Source organism: Amblyomma americanum, chromosome 4 (assembly GCF_052857255.1).
Source record: "Amblyomma americanum isolate KBUSLIRL-KWMA chromosome 4, ASM5285725v1, whole genome shotgun sequence".
Classification (NCBI taxonomy): Eukaryota; Metazoa; Arthropoda; class Arachnida; order Ixodida; family Ixodidae; genus Amblyomma; species Amblyomma americanum.
In genome coordinates, this window is record NC_135500.1 from 46230965 (window position 1) to 46252324 (window position 21360).

A 21360-nucleotide genomic window follows, 5' to 3' on the forward strand; every position below is an offset into this window, starting at 1 on the left:
GCACTCCGGCACCTGCCGAGGCCACTTCCACCGAGCCTATGGCAGGGCCATCCACGCCCCAGGCAGGGTCAGCGAAAGCTGCCCTGCCATTGTCACAGCAGGGAGCGCCGGTCCATGGGTCGGCATCCCGCAGGACTTCCCCCCGTCAGGGGAGGCCTGAAACTAACACAACCGCGGCTGCGCGGTCCTCCAGCACCTCTGGCGAGGTGATGGATATAACTCCCAGTCCGCCTGCTTTGCAGCGGCGGAACAGCTCTCTTGAGCGAAAAAAAAACAGACCCCTCATAACGGGCCCTGAGCATAAGTAAACGCCTTAGCGTTCTCACCCCAAAAATAAACATGGCTTTCTTAATTCAGTTGAATTGTAGAGGAATTATGCGGAACTACAGCGACATAACACATATTTTAGGGTCAATGTTACCCACAGTTTTATGTCTTCAGGAGACCAATCTTGGTCCACAACATGTGCATATCCTTAAACATTATAACATTTTTAGACGCGATCGCGAACAGGCAAATCGACTCTCGGGAGGCGTCGCGATTGTCCTTCAAAGCGGCGTCCCTGCTCAAGAAATCAAACTTTACACAAAACTTGAGGCAGTTGCAGTTAGCGTCGTTACCTACAAAACAATAACAATTTGCTCTTTATATCTCCCCCCACACATCACATTAACAATACAAGATTTAGAAGGCCTGATCAATGAATTGCCGGAGCCATATCTGGTAGTTGGCGATTTTAACGTTCGCTCCCCGTTTTGGGGAAGCGAACGCTGTGACTCTAGGGGCAAAATAATCGAAGATTTTCTCCTCTCGAATAATGTCTGTCTTTTAAACACAGGAAAGGCCACATATTGTTGCCCAAGCTCAGCAAAAATGAGCTTCCTTGATTTAGCTTTCACATCACAGTCTCTTTTTAACGATTTTAAATGGGATGTTTTAAATGGTCCTCTGGGAAGTGATCACCTACCCACTGTCATCAGGCTCTCGTCTTCCACTCCAGTCATCCCCACAAGACCACGGCGCTGGAAATTTCACCTCACCGACTGGTCACTTTTTACAGAAAGTGCCACTCTAGATAAAGAATTTTCTGAAGACCTCAGCATAGATGAAATTAATGAAAGGTTTACTACATGCATAATATCTGCTGCAACATTCGCTATACCACAAACAACAGGACTCGTACAGAAGAAACACAAAGTATGGTGGACAGAAGAATGTACATTTGCAAAAAAACAGCAAAATAAAGCATGGGGCACCCTGCGTCGGTACCCCACTGCAGAGAACTTACTCACTTTTAAGAGGGCCAAGGCGAGAGCGCAATACGTGCGCAGGAATGCTGAGAAAACCTCCTGGCAGAAATATGTGTCCTCTATAAATAGTTCAATACCATCAAAGAAAATGTGGGACAAAGTTCGTAAATTCACTGGTGACCATACTTCCTTCACACTTCCGCTTTTGACAACACCCGGTACACAAACATCGTTGGAAGAACAGGCCAATTTATTGGGCGAGCACTTTGCTGAAGTCTCAAGGTCGTCCCACTACACAAACGCATTCCAGAAACACAAAGCTATAGCTGAAAAACAAAAACTTCCATTCGGAGCAGGCATGCAGGAAGACTACAACCAGCCCATTACGCTCCAGGAATTAAATAGAGTATTATCTTCCGGTAAAAAGACAGCACCAGGCCCAGACAATGTGCATTACAATATGCTTGCCCATCTCTCTGATACTGCCGTACAGGTACTGTTAAAATTCTTCAATAAAATATGGATGACTGGCAGAATACCTGAGGAGTGGAAGAAAGCAGTAATAGTACCTTTTCTGAAACCCGGAAAACCACCAACAAGTCCTGACAATTACAGACCAATAGCCCTCACCAGCTGCATTGCTAAATCTTTTGAAAGTGTAATAAACATTAGACTCACCTTTGTACTCGAATCTCGGCAACTATTAGATGTACATCAATGTGGATTCAGAAAAGCATGCTCAACCACCGATCACCTTGTCCGCCTAGAGAACACCATACGGGAGGCGTTCATCCACAAACAGCAGTGTATCGTGGTCTTCTTCGACATGGAGAAGGCATACGATACCACGTGGAAGTTCGGCATCCTCCGCGACCTAGCAGAGCTAGGTATCCGAGGCAGGATGCTGAACTGCTTGAACGACTTCCTGGCTAACCGCACATTTAGGGTCCGCCTAGGAACAACTCTCTCCATGACTTTCACCCAAGAGAATGGCGTACCCCAAGGTTGCATTCTAAGCACAACACTCTTCGTAGTAAAAATAAATTCGTTAGCCAAAGTAATACCCAAGTCCATAATGTATTCGGTTTATGTAGATGACCTACAGATAGCATGCACTTCCTCCAGCATATCGTCCTGCGAGAGACAAATACAAATCACACTAAATAAACTGACTGCTTGGGCAGAGATAAATGGGTTCAAGTTCTCTCCTCAAAAAACAGTAGCTGTTCTGTTCTCATTGCGACGAGGCCTACAATTCAATCCCAACCTATACTTGAATCAAGCCACACTACCAATTAAACCAGAACATAAATTTTTAGGACTCACTTTTGACAAGAAACTCACATTTCTACCACACATTAACAACCTTAAAAAGAAAGCATCCCAAGCCCTCAATGTATTAGAGGTGCTCTCGCGAAAACGGTGGGGGTCCGATAGAACATGCCTATTACACATCTATCGCTCTCTGGTACGCTCCAAGCTGGACTATGGGTGCATAGTATACGGTTCAGCAAGAGCATCCTACTTGAAACGACTGGACCCTGTTCATAATCTTGGTCTGCGACTATCAACTGGAGCATATAGAACATCCCCGGTAAACAGTCTTTACATTGAAGCTAATGAGCCTGCACTAGAGGATAGAAGAGTCACATTGACATGCGCATACGTCCCAAAAAGCCGTTCTCTTCCTAAACATCTCTGCCATCCCATTGTTACCAAGTGCCCTTCCAAAAGATTATTCAACAATAAACCACAATCCATCCGGCCACTAATAATGCGCTTTGAAGATAAATGTGAAGAGTTAGGAGTACTGGATGCCCTGCCGAATATTGCACAAAAATATGAAAATTTACCACCATGGTACAGCGTGCCTTCAGTGTGCGACTTCACACTGACACACTTACATAAAAAGGAAATGCCACATCAGCTCATACTACAAGAATTCATTGGACTGCAAGAAAAATATGACACCTTCACTGAATTTTACACTGATGGGTCAAAAACAAAGTCATGTTGGAAGTGCAGTAATTCAAGGAAAAAATGAAAAAATGATACGCCTGCCACAGTATGCATCTGTTTTTACTGCCGAGAGTTATGCAGTCTTTGTAGCCATAGACCAAATAGTAAAAGAAAACATTAAAAATAGTGTCATTTACACCGATTCACTGAGTATGCTCAAAGTGCTGCACTGTAGAAACGCTGCTGAACCCATTATAGGAAACATCATACATAACATAATTAAAATAAAAAACAAAAACATGACATTATATTCTGCTGGGTGCCCAGCCATGTTGGAATTGTCGGTAATGAGAGAGCAGATGCATGCGCAGCACAAGCTCGAATTGATCAAATAAAACAAGATAACATACCACACAGGGATTTTTTGAACTTAGTGCACAGTAAACTCAGAATTAAGTGGCAGGCTGCATGGGAAGAACAGGCAAACAACAAACTGCATTCTATAAAACCCGTTTTAGGAGAATGGAGATCATGTAGACATCAAGAACGTTTCACTGAAGTTATTTTATGTCGGCTACGCATTGGGCACACACACCTTACACACAACTTCTTACTGACAAAACAAGACAAACCTCTCTGCAAAATGTGCGGCGATGTACTCACTGTAAACCACATTTTAATTTCATGTACAAAACTGGAACAACTGAGGAAAAAATATTTGACAACACTCTACAATGAATACATCCCATTGCACCCCAAGTTGCTTTTAGGTGATCAAGCACTGGTTGATCTTTCAAGTATTTTTAAGTTTCTTAATGAAGCCAAAGTTTTAAACAAACTCTAGTTATAAAAAGTGTAACATTTAACAAAAACCTAACCTTGTGTTTGGCGCATCATAGCCATAGTTGCTTTTGCGCCACTAAAATCAATATAACTAACAAGAGGCTCCTTCTGGAATCCTGGCATATCCAAACCACCCCGAGCAATATCAACCGCACAAAAGGAAACCTGCCCCCAGTATATGCCCAGGGACTTCGCTCTTCAACGCAACGAAAAAAAGTCGCCATTTTGCACCGCCCTGCAGTGCGCCAGCGTGACTAACAGCCTAAACCCCCCTCCCCTGCGCCTTTCGCAACACAGCTGTCGTTCTTTTCACCCCCCCCCCCCCCCCCCCTCCATATTTAAAAGACGCTAGCTACTCCCCTCAGTCACCCCTGATGAAGGAGCTGAGTCGGCTTCGAAACGTTGGGTTAAAGTTAAAATTTTGAGATGTGCAGTTTATTATAAATTCCAGCACTGTCCCCTCTTTCATCGAAATGCCGACAGCACTCGTGACGCAAGACTACATCGCTCTTGATTTCATAAAAAAAGCCAAGGAAATCGCAAAACCCAATCACGTTGGCACGATCTACCGCCTCGGTTTCTGGTGAACCTGTAGGTTTCGGCTGGAAGTGACCGACAGTTGTACAGCGCTGACTCGTCCTCCCTCGATCTGTTTCTTGAATTCGTGAAGGCAAGTGAATGCAAATTGCTTGTTTCGTCAAAGTTGGTTCCTCCTGCTCTTCAACGTGAAGGCCCCGGTGTTGGAGCTTCTACAAATGAAATCAAAGACGTATGTTCCCATTTTGGTTTTCACATCGGGCTCCTTCTCCAATTTTCAGTGAATGGTCTTTAAAACATGCGAAATCAAGTTTCCTCAACATTTTCCTGAATCAATGTATAACAAGGTATTATCATTAGCATAGCAGATGGGTGCTTTTTTTTTGTTTGGAAACACTGAAAATGCTTACCCACGAAGCAGTCTGCGGATGGTAGAGACAGCTCAGAATGACGGGTAGAGTCATCGCCGATTGGTTGAACATCAACGTCGTTTGTGCTGTCGGGACAGGCTGGACTGATTTCTGCAGAAGAAGCGCCATCTGGTAGCGACCGGGAAAAGCGAAGAAGCAAAAACTGTGGCTGAACAGATGCGTTGACACAAATGGAAGTCGGGATGAAGTACTAAGAACTGTAAGATATCCAGTGTTGGTGGTAACGCGTTACAAGTAACGGCGTTACCGGTAACACATTACTTTTTTAGGTAACTTAGTAACGTACTCATTACCATTTGGGACCTGTAACGGGTACCATACTTATATTAACATTTCTCGATATAGTGAGATGTCACGTTACTGGTTACTTTTTGTTACAGTTGCCGCCCACTCCGTTCCCTTTTTATAGAAAAAAAAGCGCAGAGCACCTAAAGTGATGTTGCAAATAAACAAACAGGTGCTTTCGACGATTTTGTTGCGGCTCGCATGCATGCCAGAAAACACCTGCCCTTCACGACGCACCCAACTAAAAAAAAACAATAGCCATAAAGCACGAAACAGTGCACGAACATGCATTCCCACATTCGCATTCGCCTTGCTCCCCTTCCCGAACCACTCACATACACAACTCTCTACAGAGTGGAAGCATGCGGAGCATTTTGGAACATCACATTTTTCAGAATTACTGTTAATTTGTTGAGTTCAGCGATGTTTTCTTTGTAAAGGTAGAATTGATGATTAATTGCCATTTTGTGTTTAATGCCAGATGCAGAAGATGGCTTCACCATGTGCCACAGAGTTAGAGTCCAAAACTTGTTACTCTACAGGCAACTTCAGGCCACTATAAAATTGCTAATCTCCTGTACATTTGTGCAAAGTATTCTCGTTAAATCAGGATATCGCGTATAATAGTTGTTTGGGCTAAAAGTTTTATGTGAAATATGAGCTTTATGAAATTGTTATCGTGAGTTCTTAAGGCGAAGACGCACTAATTAAAATTTATGGCAATGAAGTAACGGCAAAGTAACGTGTGGTACTTTTTTTCTGTAATGGTAACGGTAACGTGTTACTTTTTTTTATTTTGAACATTTATTTTTTATTCCACACAAAAAGTGAAAAGGGTAACATAAGGCGGTAACGCGTTCCTTTTTTCTTAGCGTAACGAGTAATGTATTTAGTTACTTTTTTTCGGTAACGCCTACAATACTGAAGATATCTTACCTTGAGATTGTCCTCTTAGGCATGTACGCTTTGGAGCTTGTATGAAGAAACTGTTAATCTTTTTTTGGGAGCCAGACATTACGTGTAAGGCTGGAATTAATACACTAGCGAATACAAGTGACGTGGAAACACCGCTTCAATGCACCGTGCATTCAATGCATTCACAAACACAGTCAGAGATCAAAAGTGAAATTCTCTCCGAAGAGAGGATCTTAAGGTAAGATCATAATGGAGGATGCAGGATGCAAAAGAAGCATCGCAAAAGGAGCATGATTCACTGCGCATCGCCGTCCAGTTTTATACTGTTCTCTGTCCCTAGATTCCCCAGGTTGAGGACGTCTCCGCCAGGGTAGGAGTGGCCTAAAACTCGCATTCTCGTGCACAAACTTGCACGCACCAATTGACACCTCTGCACACATGGACACGCGCCTGGCACAAGTTGAGCACGAGGGAGAGGGGGGTGCGGTCGGGACACCGCCGGGCTGGTAGGTGACATAGGCTTGGCCGCTAACTCTCCCACGCTATTTTTCCTGCGAAGAAACCGACGCGCTAAGCCGGAGCGCCCCGTTGGGAGATAATCCAAAGTGGTTGTGCCTTTAGCAAGGCCGATGACTGCTGTGGATGAGCAGCACTGAAGACCTCCGAAAGGGCTGATCTCCACACTTGAGCTCTTGCTCGTTCGGATCCCGGGAAGCCATGATTGGTTGCGCCATTAGCGAGCGCGGGGAAGGTATGAAGATGGCCGCGGCCGCTGGTGGCGGTGTCTGGTCTCCTGAAAGCGGATTTTCGCAGAATCTTGCTGCCCGTTTTAGTCCCACACCACGACCGGGCGAAGCGCGGTAATGGCACCACACTGACACATGGGTCCACCCAGTGCAGCAGCAGCACTCAGTGTGGCCTGGGAGCAATCGTCGTCAAGTTGCTAATGATGAGACCCGCTGGCGCCGATCTTAACAACGTGCATCCGTCTGGCCCTGTTTGCTGTCTGGCCTGACTCGAGATGGTGACGAGAAGGCGCTCTCTACTTGCCATGTTTACGACTTGGAAACAAAAAAAATTCTTTATGCTTTACATTTGAATCAAGTTTTTATTTGCTTATTTTGTGCATTTTTATTTATGCACCTCTGAAAATGGGCGCAATCAACAATGCTGAATTAGAGCACCACAGTAATACACCTCAACCGTAACTCGAACGCATAACAAAGCTGTGATCCTACCCTGAGACCAACTTGCACTGTAAGGACAAAGACCTCTGGTCTGGAAATCGGTATTGACGGCTGTAAGTACTTTTTGGAGAACTTTTGCGGCTCATATTACTAGTAAAATAGTGACCACTTGTTGTAGCTTACAGATTCAGGCAGCCGAGAACATGTTACCGCCCCATTAGCTTGAGACTTACGAGAGTAACAGTCAGCTTGTAAACACACTGTGACCTTCTGAGAGCTACAGCTGTGTTTGCAAAGTGTGATCTTAGTCATGAACTTCTTGACTTGGCCTGAAGCAGTCAGAATTGTTCAAGTTGTTGCTGGACGAGGCCCTCCCGTCTAATAAGGATCCAGAACATCATGCTCCCCCAATGTGCTTGAAGGAACGAGTGGAACACTCTATTCAAATATCATAGTCCTGTTAGTTGCAGGGGCTGCCAAGGACATGAAATGTATTGTTGAATCATATCAAAAGCCGATATGCATGGCCTGTTTGCACCCCACCCGGTCCCGCTGTCAGAATATGAAGCCGTTAGGGCACCAAGTTGAATAGGTGCTGCATGACATCATCATCCAGGTGTCAAAAACGCATTTTTCATAGCAAAAAAAAAACAGTCACAGGATGGTCGATGCTGTATAACTGGAGATTGTACCTTTCAGTTTAAACCAAAAAACACCGATAAATATATGCCTAATTCATTTTTTGAAATTCATTTTTTGCCAAAAAAGGTCAGTATTTCTGGCATGCATGTCACAACTACCTGGCTATTCAGTACCAGTGACATTAGGTCACAGCAATAAAAACTAAGAAAGGGCTGGAACCATTTACTTGGTCAGACAAAGGTATCTTAGGAATTTAGTGCAGTAAATATGAGTAATGAGGCGTTGATCTGCGAACTCAGACACGCTGTTGCAGGTAGGAGAGCTCGACTACTTAGCTAAGCGTTACTGGCTAGCATGGTGCCGTCTACTCACACTTATCACCGACCTGGGGGCCGTTGCTTCATGTTTTTCCACTGCATCTAAGGGCATTGAAAATTTTTGGAACTGTAACAAGCAACTGTCAATGTGAAACCATGTATCATCAATGGCATGAAGGTGTCGTGTTCTGGCTTCCATGATGGTTCAGCAGCCGTTCCATCGCTGCCTCAGCATGCGGAGTATATATATATAGGGTGCGCAGTCCACTCGTTTGGTCAAGATTGCCACCAGGATATGGCAATCAAGTCTTTAGAACTAAACTTCCAAAGTACATTTTGGATCAAGGCCCAATCATTTAGCTTCGGAATTTTTATTTTTTGTTACGACGATACGACTTTCTTCTGGAAAGACTGCTCTTAAGACGGCCATTTATGTGGGACATTCTGCTAAATGAGCGGCTGGTTTTAAAAAAAAATGGTTATAGTAAACTGTGTGTCACTTTAGATCGCAAAGGGACATCATATATTTCATTGATAAAAACTGAAAATTCATATGTAGAAAATAACAGTCGCTGAAAAAAAACAACTGCAAGTGACGTTCTGAAACAAACAGCAAAAAAATTGTGCCGAATTTTCAAAAAATATAAATCGAAAAGTCGAACTTTTATTTGTAATGGGGGATCAGCACTGTTGCTTTTGCATATAAACACTGCACTGACCCTTGCCTGGAGAGCTTTGTTCAATACCTCAGAGCCAGAGCTTGTTTGCCAGCAGTGGTGTTCATTCATGGAATAGCATCATTCTGCTTGCTCATAAAAACTTGACAGCTAGCTAGGCACCTTAGGTCATCTCTGCCAGTCTGTGAGAAGAAATTTTGCCAGCTTCCGATCAGGCCGTGATGTTATCGGTGCGCTGTGGATGGCGTGAAACCGAGAAACGTGGTAAAAAAAAGGAAACACCTAAAAAAAATTAACGACAAAAGTAAGAGGTATGTTCATTATGCGAGTAATAGGATAGCTTTGAGCTGAAAAAAATTATTATACTACTAATTCATCTCTGATCAATACCACAAATAAGAATAAAATAAAAATTTCCCTATACTTTGATTTCAGTTGTCGTCAGCTTTCAGTTTCTGTTACTGTTATACTGCGTTTCATACATGACTGCAGGAGTTGGTGGCGCATTCCTAGCACAAACTTCTTTTCGCTGCGGTGGCTCAGTGGTTATTGTTTTTGGCTGCTGACCCGGTAGATGTGGGTTCGATCCCGGCCGCGGTGATTGCATTTCAATGGAGGTGAAATGCTAGAGGCCCATGTACTGTGCAATGTCAGTGCACGTTAAAGATCTCCAGGTGGTTGAAATTATCCGGAGCCCTTCGCTATGGCACCTCTCATAGCCTGGGCTGCTTTTAGATGTTAAACGGCATAAAAATGAAAGCAAGCCTTGCACTTACAGATTTTGCGCATGTGTGTGTGCGTGCGTGCATGTGCGTACGTGCGTGCATGTGTGTGTGTGCGCGCGCGTGTACGCGCGTGCGTGTGTGTGTGTGTGTGAACCTACACCAACTAGCCCAAATATCTACTCAAGTGCCTACGAGTTCTTCACTACTGGTATGTTCTGTGTTGCAGATGCCTTCTCACCGGTGGTCCTTGATGTGTGGCAGTTCCGTCGAGTGGTGCTTCATGTGACACAGTTGATAAACAAGATGGCGTCTTTGGACAGCACTGAACCCCCTGTGAGACCACATCTTGTTGCCTTCTTTTGTTTTGAGAAATTTGCTGGCTTGGTAGTACTTCCAGACTGTCAGACACAAGGCTACACAGTTTGGGCATGTCTTCCATTTCTGTCTATATCTCTCTAGATATTGTGTTGTAAACATCAGTATTAAATTAATGACATTATTTGCCTGTACCTTCCATTCTGATGACAGTATTGGTAAGCATTAACCTCTTCTTGGCCCCAAAGTTTTTACCATTCATCAGGTGTCTAAGGAAATAATTTTTGGCTACAAATACAGGCCATGTAGCAGCATACTGATTCATAGGTTTTTAATGCTCTATTAGATACTATATTCCTGGGAAGTAAGTCTAATTCAAAAGTAATAAAAACGAGAAAAGTTTTTGTGCTCCAATTTGAGCTAATTGTTGACCCTCTATGTCTTCATACTGTTGCAAAACAGCACCTGAGCTCATGGGTTGAATGAAAATGAAGTCATTGTACTCCCCACTGCAACATGGTTCATTCCACATGAGTTTTATGACACAGAAGGCCCCACTCTCTGAGCATGTTGTCGAAAAGAGAAAGTGGTGAGTGGTCGCGAGCAGTGCTTTTCTATCAGCAGCAAAGGCCTCAGCTCTTTTCTTGTTTGCTGCATTCCTTGTTGGTGAAACCGAGTGGATAAGTGCTTGGCACCCTCTGCTCGCATTAATCACCAGCTCTGGCATTGCTGTGGGTTGCTTCATTGCGTGATCACGAGGGGTGTCCTGTCTTGAGGCCCTGCTGGAGGATCTGGCCACAACCACTGTTGACCAGCAGGATCACCTTTACCCTATTTATGTTGAGTAGGTAACGGGGCTTAAGGTTGGATCATCTGATCATCTAGAGTCAACAATGATGAACTTGATGGCAAGATGGCCACTGGTATCGAATATGACTGCCAGATCAGCTTTGACAAGATACATGCTTGCCTTGTCAAGCAATCATATTGCACCATCCATCCTTTCCACCACAACACCAGTTGCTGGAAACACTGACCTGACAGCCTAGAAAGGACCAAACCTCTGCTCCAGAGTGCCCCTCTTGGTTCACATCGTGCTGCATAAACCCCAGATCCCAGCCTTCTTTTGCAACCCAACATCCTGGCAAGGCCAATACTTAGCTGCTATTCACAGCTGTGCAGCACTACTGAAGATTGAGTTGTTCAGATATTTGCTGTTGTACGTGACTGGCCAGTTGGTGATTGACGAGAAATGGAACTCTGCAGTTGAAACTCTCACTGATCGCCTCGGACTGCGGATCGCAGCCTCCTCATGGATGAGCACTTGAACAACTGCTGCCCTTGACCCCCATTCACAACTCGGAGGATGTAGACCTGTACAACGACATCAATTTCTTCATCAGTGCCTTGGAGGGGCTTCGAATCTCTGCGGACTGTTACTCTGTCGTGCTTCATTGTGTCTTTATGGAGGCCTTCCTTTGAGACCTCAGTATGCTCCAACAGAGTCTCCAAATGTATCCAACACAGAACCAGATCCAGCAGACAGAGCCATGCAAATTTGAAAGGCCCTTTATTATCTTCGAATTTTAGTGGACATTGGAGAAGAGGGATGGCTTAACCACCCTGTGGTTCTACCCTGCCATCTTCTGAAAAAGTGCGTCTTGGTTCCTGCGAAAACAAGCCCTCCACTGTGCAATTGCCTTGCATGCCTAGTCCACTTCTCCTGTTCGTCACCCTTGTCTTCTGTGCACTGGCCCATTCCACTCACCTCTGGAACGTGCAGTTCCTCTGGAAGAGAAACGCTAGACGATGCAGGCCCACAGCTATTGCTTCTGCTGTGGCAAGCCGAACAGTACTGCCAAGGCGTGCAGATTTTCGAGGTACTTGGTACACAGCCGATGCTCCCATCACCATCTGACAACACTGTGCGACTTTCTTTTGCCGGGATAGGTGTCATTGTGATCATGGGCAACATATCAAGCAGTAATGTAAGCCACGATAACAAACTGGAATCTAGTAGTGCTGCTCCCATCATGACGTCAGTGGCTATTAAGGGTAGCAGCGCATTTAAGCTGGTCAGCAAGGTTGTCCTTACTGTGAAAGTGAGCACTTAAGTTTGCTTTCTCGGATAGCTGCTGGAATTCAGCCACTCTATTCCTGACAGAAGGCTGCCAGTGCTTCAGCTCACCAAGTATCCAGGGAAGAGCAGTCTTCTTTGAACCATGCCAGAAGAACAGTCTCATAGTAGTCAGGCAAGGAATCTGCTGGGTCATTCCACGCCAAATGTCCCAGACGTTGCACTCGACCATCTCCAATTTGTTAAAAAAATTCATGCAATCTTATCCTAATGTGTGAACTTGACCATCTCCAGTTTGTTAAAAAAAATTCATGGAAACTTATCTAATGTCTGTAATCAAAGCCTGAAATATATTTGTCGAAAATATTTATTCGAGAGGTGAGGGCAGTTTGAATATTTAGAAAAGGTGAGAAACCAGACACTGCTCAATAATTAATAAAAACTCAAATTTATAGAAAACACTTCACAATATTTTTGTTTGACATTTGCAGATTCTGGTTTTTGATATAATTCAGAGCATGCAGCTTTATACAGTATAAATATTTTTAAAAATAAAAAAGTATAAAATTGTACCATTTTTGGCATTTTTTGTTTTAAATATCAACTTGCTCTCGGAAATTTTGAAATAGCCGTTTTGTCTTTTTATATGTCTAGTACCTGTAACAAATGTTGCAGGTGATGAAACTGCGTACATCGAGGTAAAAAAAAATTCTAAAGTTCAAAAAGTGTTAATTTCACCCTGAGGTAGTCCAAGTAAAAATACAAACAATAGTGGGTTACGTAGAACAGTTTATTGCCATTTATTTCTTAAATGTTTATCAAGGTAATTATTGTTTAAAGTGAGAAGAGAATTTTTGCAGTTGAGCTATCGTGCCACAAGTTGCGTCATCTCTTAACACCTCTTCACTGCGGAGCACGACATTGCCGACACTGTGGACACGTGAAATGTAGAGTTCCTGTTCTTAATTGCACTGCAGGCAAGCATGGGAACATTGAGTAGTCGAACAGGTATAGGTGGGAAAAGATTTTCTTAACGCTTCCAGGGCGGCACATGCCCAAGTGAGCTACGTGTTCGGTGTAGTTCTGTTGCTGCAGTCAGTCATTCTTGCCAGCACCATGACAGACGTAAGTAAGCACCCGCATAAGAGTTTATGAGACGCCGATCTGAAAATGACCAGAACGATCCGGTGTTGAAACAATCTGTGACGCAGCAGCACCACGCGGTACCTGACCCTTGTGGCTGTCAGAGGCTCATGCCTGGTTGTTTCCGATGTGATGTCCTGATTGTATGTGGTTTAATCTGTGCAAGTTCTGCGTTAATACCCCAGCAACAACCTTAGACGAGCCACTATGCTGGCGACGCACTTCATGCGATGGACGCACCAAAGCGGGCCGCGTTCACTGCCAGTGCGTCTCGCGTTACTCGCCGCAGCGGTGTGTACTTCACACCTTCACGTGCACTCCGAGGGGCACGCTCTCCGCAATCTTATTCGGATATAAATAAAGCACTTGTGATATGCCTGCCATGCCATCTGGTCAGCCCTTCTCGTGGTCCACGCGAGACAGCACGCTGAGTACCCTTGCTTTTCTTCTCTTGGCTGCCCCGCACCAAAGTGGATCTGTTCGAACTTTAAAAGCGAAAATGATCTCATTTATTGCATACCATCCTCGAATGTCATGCGATATCTTCTTTAGCTTCAACCCTAAAAATGCACGACAGCGAACGACGGAAAACTGAAGTTATCTGGCCATAAGTGTCATGCCAATCCAGGTGCTGTGTTCTGCAGTGAAGAAGCGTTAACTTAAGAGACGACGCAACTTGCAGTGTGAGAGCTGAACTTCAAAAATTCTTTTCTCACTTCAAAAAAAATTAATTCGATAAAAATTTTAGAAATGAAAGGCAGTAAACTGTTCTACGTAACCCGCTATTGTTTGTGTTTTTACTTGGACTACCTAAGGGTGAAATTAACGAGTGTTTTTGGTTCGAAACGCACTTTTTGTAAGTTGTGTTTTTTTTCTCTTGATGTACACAGTTTCATCACCTGTAACATTTGTTATAAGTACTAGACATCTAAAGAAACAAAACGGCTATTTCAGAATTTCCGAGCGCAAGTTGATATTTAAAACAAAAAATGCAAAAAATGTACATTTTCATACTTTTTTTTATTTTTAAAAATTTTTATGCCGTATAAAGCTACATGCTCCGAATTATATCAAAAGTCAGAATCTATGCAAATGTCAATGAAAAAATTGGGAAGTGTTTTCTACAAATCTGAATTTTTTTATTAGTTATTGAGCGGTGCCTGGTTTCTCGCCTTTTCTAAATATTCGAACTGCCCTCACCTCACGAATAAATTTTTTACTGGCAAAAATATTTCAGGTTATGATTACACACATTACGCTAAGTTTTTTCGTGAATTTTGTTCAACAAATTGGAGATGGTCGAGCGCAACATCTGGGACGTTTGGCGTGGAATGACACTGCTTGAATTAACGTTACAGCTCGGCAGCAACGCAACAAAACATGCAAGTTGCTCAGGGCCTGGAAGAGACGTCTTCATTGATGCGACGTACTTCTTGTAGCTCTTGTTGATTAAAACATACTTGCTTTATTAGTTAAGTGTTCAGCACTGTACTCAGGTAGGAAACGTAAGCTGCTGTGCCATAAGCTTGTGGACTAGCATGAGCGAAGCATGCAACTCAGTAGCCAGATCCGAAGGCCCCTATGCAGCAGGCACTTCATGTAGCTAGTTTGTCTTGTGGTAGCGGAGAGCCTCACTGCTGACGTAGTTTCCAGAGATCTTTGGAAGAGCATCGCATGAATGCTGATAGGGGTTAGAAAGCCAAGGGGATCATAGATTCTTGTTAAAGATTGAAGTAGCATCATCCAGGTGGCAGGCAGGGAGGATGGGTGGACACAAAGGCATGAATATCATTTCCGTTAATGCATACCATGCCTTCATCTTGGTTCCAGAGAAGTGGAGAGACTTTTCAGTATGCTTGGGTTTAATGCTGAAAATAAAGATGAGATGCCGATTTGTCTCGAGAAAGTGGCAGAACATGTGCAGGCTTCAGCATTGCTTTTCCATAAGCGGCGTCAGCTGAGGGCCTGATTTTGGCTCTTTTCTTGCTTGCTACATTTTTTCAGTGCCAAAGCCTGGAATCAGCGTCAGCTGAGGGCCTGATTTTGGCTCTTTTCTTGCTTGCTACATTTTTTCGGTGCCAAAGCCTGGAATCAGCGTCTGTCTCCCAGGGCCTGCGGTCCATGATTGCAGGTCATAGGGATCATGGACCTTGGTCTACGCAGGTGGTCCATGACCTGCAGGTGGTCATGGTCCAGATCGACATCACTGAGGGTTCCTTCATTCCCAGATCATAAGAGCCATGACCTCTCTTGAAGACCTGCTGTAGGAATAAGCTACACCAGTGGCTGACCTTCCATACCACCTGGACCGTGTGTTAAGGAAGCAACAGGACTGCCACGATTGAATCAATGCATCCTTGACAAAGATGATGGCAATATCAATGATGAAATTGTTGGTGCCTTTGAATACAACTGCAAGGTTAACCTTGTGAAGACCTGCATTTGCCTAACCATGCAGCCTGTCACACCAACTGTCCCAGGCACCACACACCCTTGGCTGCCGTAAAATGCTGACCACTCACCACTGCAAGTGCTGAAAATTTATCTCGAGGGCGCTCCCATTGTTACGCAGAGCCCCTCTCCCATGTGTGCTGTGCTACCGAAACTCCAGACACAGTGTCCTTCAAAGACCTCAAGGGTTGGTGAGGGTGTTTGTTTCGAGAAGCAGCTGCATGTGTACAGCACGAATTTCAGCAAGTCATTGATAGACCACCCAGATGGCAGCTTAGTGCTTAAAGGGCAACTCTGAGGTTTTTCGGTTATTATGAATTGATAGTCACATCACATTCCTTAAAGTTCCCTCTCTCCTTGAGTGGAACCATTTAAGACAACATACGTAAGTGGCAGACTGAAACACAGTCCGTGGCCAGGGACGATTCTTCGCATGATGCAGCGATGACGTCACAAGCATTACTGGAAAAGCACTCGTACACACTTTGAATGGCTGAAGTAGCAACTGAAAACAATGAATCCTTTCATAAAATGCCTGAAACAGCCTCACACAAGCCTCAAATTTTTGTTACTGAAGTGGGGAGTGAGTATTAATGCGTGGAGAATGTTTGTGACATCAAAAACATAGTGTTGCCTGTGGAAATAATGTGAACTGATGTTATGGAATTGACAAATTTAAGACCAATTTGTGCTGGAATAAATTGCTGCATGGCTGCCAGACTTGGTGGAAGTAGTCAGGAATGAGAGAAAAACCTATAGTGGAAGTTTTATTAGAAGATGACAACCTTGAAAAACTGCCGGAGCTGCCCTTTAACTGTTAAGTAACAAGAATGGCTATGTGGATGCCACCCTTCAGGATTAGTCTGTGTCTACAGCTTGGCTGTGCTTAAGGACTGCAACATAGCCGGCAAGCAAGCCAACGGTCTGCTGTAGATGGCAACAAGCTCATCCTGGTAGCATGGGTGTCACTGACCAAAGAAAATTGCACTGCTCACCAGTACTGTTCAATGTTGCCATCGTGAGTTATTGTGATTCAGCAGGAAAACAGTCTTGACAAAAGGCTTAATGGCATGGCACCCACAAGCAATGCTCACATCTACATAGACAGTTCAGTTTTGAATGGCACTTCAGTGTCTTCATCATAAAAAAATGGATGCAGGAAATTGACCTGTGTTCCCGACAAGAACATGGAGCCAGAATTGACATTGGCTCATCTGGGAGGGCTGGATATCTTTTTCAAGGGACGCAGCCCTATCAAGGCCACTCCATAAAGTGTACAAGAAACTCAGTTGGCTCGCTGGAGCTCTGAATCTTTGCCAGTTCCTCCCTTGGACATGGCCTTGAGGGCTGCCAGCTCCGGGTTGTTGGGCCCGAACACTTCTTTGCTAACATACCCCTATTCTCTTTTATTATACTTAGTGGCATGGACTGGGACCCCTCATCTTCCTTTTTCAGTCCCATCGTAGCATTTGTCTCTACATCAGCGATGCAGGCAAAGGCTCTTTCTCCTCTTGTTGGTTTATTGGTTGCACTATAATGTATGTCCCACTGTGCGTCCCACTCCCAGGCATAGGTGGGGAACTTTAGTTTTCATTTCTTTTTAGTTACTCTGGACTCAGTCTCGGCCCGCTGTCCCCTTGCTTTTGTGTCTTCATGTTTCCGCGTTGCTGGCACTGTGAAGTGCCACCAGTTCTTGTCTTGACCGTTCTTGTCAGTCTCCTCTTCCATGTCAAAAGTGTGTGACTTTTCTGACATTTCAGTATCTCATTCACACCAGACCAATGGTCTGGAAGCGCCAGAGAACACGTCCATTGCAAGTACTCAACTTGAGCAAGGATACAGCCACTCTTAAAGGGGGATGCAGATTTCAAATCATGAAAATCTCTAAAAAAATCAAATTTTATAAAGCACCACATTTGCTTTCTGTAAGGTCTATCTAATTATATTCCAAAAGATTTTCACCAAAAAACAGCCCAAAAGAGAGTTGAAAAAATGTTTTTTTTTGTGACCGCGGGTGGCAAAAAACTGGCTGAAAGCTCTGTGGAAATGCCAGTTTTCTCGAAAATGTTTTTGGCCTGACTGCCCTGCTTACAGAAAGCATAGCATGACAGCAGCTTCATGAATTTTCATGCGGTTTGTTGCATTGTGTTCCTTGATAAATTCTTTATGCAGTGACTTTGTTGTATTTTCAAATTATTTTTTCACTCATTTACCAATTTGACGTGACATTAATGAGTGCATTATGCAAGCATGTATACAATGTCTATGCTTCTTAATGTTCATAATGATCTTAATGTTCAAACAATGAACGATAATCTCACACTATCATTACAGAGTGCTCAGTAGAAGTGGGGGGGTAGGATGCTTCGACAGCATACCGGCAAGCTATCTCAGAAGACGAAAGATCTAGTTAGCAAACGCCAAAGTGTATAACCCTATAGACAGAATAGAAGTGGCAGAGTTGTTAAATAAACGCAAGGTGCCGACATAAGGAAGCTTAATGTGTAGAGAATTGAGCATGCTCCAAAGAACAGAGGCAGCTTAAAAGTGGTAAAGAGGAAACTAGACATGGCTAAAAACCAGATGTATGCATGAAGAGACAGAGGGCAGTGTCATTAGCAATATGGATAACATAGTTAAAGTAGCCAAAGAGTTCTGCACAAATCTTTACAGTAGCCAATGCAATTAGAACGTTAACAGGACGTTAATGAGAGAGGCAGTAACACACAGCAATGGGACATCCCATCAGTAATGAAAGAGGAAGTAAAGAAAGCCTTAGGAGCAATGCAAAAGGGGGAAAGCAGCTGGTGAGGATCAGGTAAGAGCAGATCTGTTGAACGACAGAGGGGAGATTGTGCTAGAAAAACTAGCCACCCTATATACGCAATGCCTTATGACCTCAAGCATACCAGAAGCTTGTAAGAACGCTAACATTATCTTAACTCAGAAGAAAGGAGACCTCAAGGACTAGAAAAATTACAGACTGATCATTTTATTGTCCATTGCCTATAAGGTATTTACTAAGGTAGGCGCTAAAAGAGTCAGGACAACCTTAGACTTCAATCAGCCAAATGATCATGCAGGCTTTCGCAAAGGATACTCAACAATAGACCATAGTCACACTATCACTCAGGGGATAGAGAAATGTGCAGAATATAACCAACCCTTGTATGTAGCCTTCATTGATTACGAGAAAGCATTTGACCCAGGGGAAGCCTCAGCAGCACTGCAGGCATCGCGGAATCAGGGCATGAAATAGTCTTATGTGAAAATACTGGAAGATACCTGTAGAGACTGCACAGCTACCATAGTCCTCCATAGAGTCAGCAATAAGATTCCAATACGGAAGGGTGTTAGGCAAGGAGGTACGATCTCACCAATGCTATTCACCGCCTGTTTATAGGAGGTATTCCGAGGCCTAAGCTGGGAACAGTTGGGGATAAGAGTTAATGGAGAATACCTAAGTAATCCGCGATTCGCTGATGACATTGCCTTAGTAAGTCACTCTGGAGATGAACTGCAAAGCATGATCAATGAGTTAGACAGGCAGAGCAGAACCATAGGTCCTAAAATTAACGTGCAGAAAACCAAAGTAGCGTTCAAGAGTTTCGCAAAGTAATAGCAGTTTATAGTTGGTAGCGAGGTGCTGGAAGTGCTAAGGGAATATGTCTTCTTAGGGCAGGTAGTGATTGCAGATGAGGATTGCGACAGTGAAATAACTAGAATAAAAATGTGTTGAACTACATTTGGCACGTTCTCTCAGATCATGAATGGCAGTTTACCAATGTCCCTCAAGAGAAAATTATATAACAGCTGTATCTTACCAGTGCTCACCTATGTTGCAAAAACGTGGAGGCTAACTAAAAGGCTTCAACTTAAGTTTAGGACAGCGCAGTGAGCTATGGAAAGAAGAATTATAGGTGTAACGTTAAGAGACCGGAAGCGGGCAGAGTAAGTGAGGGAAGAAACGCGGGGTAATGACGTCATAGTTGAAATCAAGAGGAAGAAATGGGCTTGGGCAAGGCATATAATGCAAAGACAAGATAACTGCAGGTCCTTAAGGGTAACGGAGTGGATTCAAGAGAAGGCAAGCATAGCAGGGGGCGGCAGATAGTTAGGTGAGTGGATGAGATTAAGAAGTTTGCGGGGATATGGTGGCCGCAGCTGGCAAAGGACAGGGTTAATTGGAGAGGCATGGGAGAGGCCTTTGCCCTGCAGCGGGCATAGTCCATTTCTTAGGCTGAAATTTAAGAGCAACTCTAGGCTCCTGCCATGTTTTGTTGTCATACCAGTCTTTCTGCAAGTTTGATATAGCAATGAAGTACATAAAATTTATTATGTCAGAAATACTGGAGATATATGAGTGAAATTTGTATTTATTATTTTAGTGCACTTCCCAATAAGCGTGCCAAATTTAATCTCTCTAAGCCAAAATATAAAACTTGTCATCTGCGAAACCCGCGCCCCCTTTTAGGGAGCATATAGATAGCTGACTGCCTAACTGCAAAGCGAAGCAGCATGGAGTGCTACACTGTCTAGACAATGACAACATTAACTGGGCCCACTGAATCCTTGAAATTTTCAAAAAGAACACTGGGTCTTCCCCAACTTGATCAAGGACCGATGTACCTGAGCCTTCTCGTGCCTCACCGTGTAGTATGCTTAAGATGATGTCCGAGACAAGTCTGTTGCTTGTGGATAGTTCAGAAACTTGCCTGTTGCAACGGAACTGCCTCAGGACAAGACACAGGCAACGAGCATGTTGACTGAAACAACTCTGGAAGCTTTAAGTTCCCCACCTCAGGCACTGGCACAACGAGCACAAGTCTTATGCCATCTCTCATGCTGTGTGTTCAGCACTGTGGAGAGTGGATGCCACTGCTTGTTGGCTTTTAGTGAAAATTTCAGCTTTTACTGCAGCACCTCTGGTTCCACGAATAGTGAGAACTTCATGTAGCTATGCACTAGAGTGCCCGGGCCAAGAGCTTTAGACCATTCATTTTAGTGCAAATTGAGCTTTTGAGGAAAAGTACAGAGATTTTCAGATTCTGCCTTGATGAAAAAGAAGGCATCTAGTACCTGCCGTGAAAGTGCAGATGAAGATTATCTCAAAGCGCTAATCTGTCAGTCTAGCTTGTCTTGAACATTTATTTTAGTGTCCCTTAATTATATGCTGAGCTAAGCCAGGCCTGTAGCATACTCGGTGCCAGAAAACACATAAGATAAATGCGCTTCATCATCACAATTTCCAAGATTTCATTGAAGTCTAGGAGAAATATCATTTAGCATTTGTTTTTGTTTTTTTTTCATCAAGAATGAGAGCAGCAGAACATTTAGTAAGGAATTATGGCCTTTCTTACACTTTTGAAACTACAGTGTCATCTCAGCTTATTTAAATATATGAATAGCCAAGGGCTGCAGTCTGCCCTGCCACCATTCGAGATTGTGGTGCATGTGCATTAGTTTGGTTCCAGTCACTTTCTTTGAAGTGCTTCCTGTCTGAAGTACATTTTTTTAGTATTTTATAAGCTGTGCTATTGCATAATTTACTGAGTTGGTGAGAAATTCTGGCATGACGTTCATCAGGTAAAATTGCAGTGCTTATC

At 43.7% G+C, this 21360-nt stretch overlaps 1 protein-coding gene across 11 annotated transcripts in view; it reads left to right on the forward strand.

Moving 5' to 3' along the window:
- Nucleotides 1-21360, forward strand: part of LOC144127921 (uncharacterized) — a 76283-nt gene that overhangs the window by 37516 nt on the left and 17407 nt on the right. For all 11 annotated transcript variants that reach the window (XR_013313632.1, XR_013313634.1, XR_013313633.1 and 8 more), the window contains exon 4: nt 9995-10101. Coding sequence is in view for 8 of the 11 variants with exons in the window: in XM_077660916.1 (XP_077517042.1) it covers nt 10072-10101 (30 nt within the window). In the remaining 3 variants the exon portion in view is untranslated. The remainder of the gene's footprint in view (nt 1-9994; nt 10102-21360) is intronic.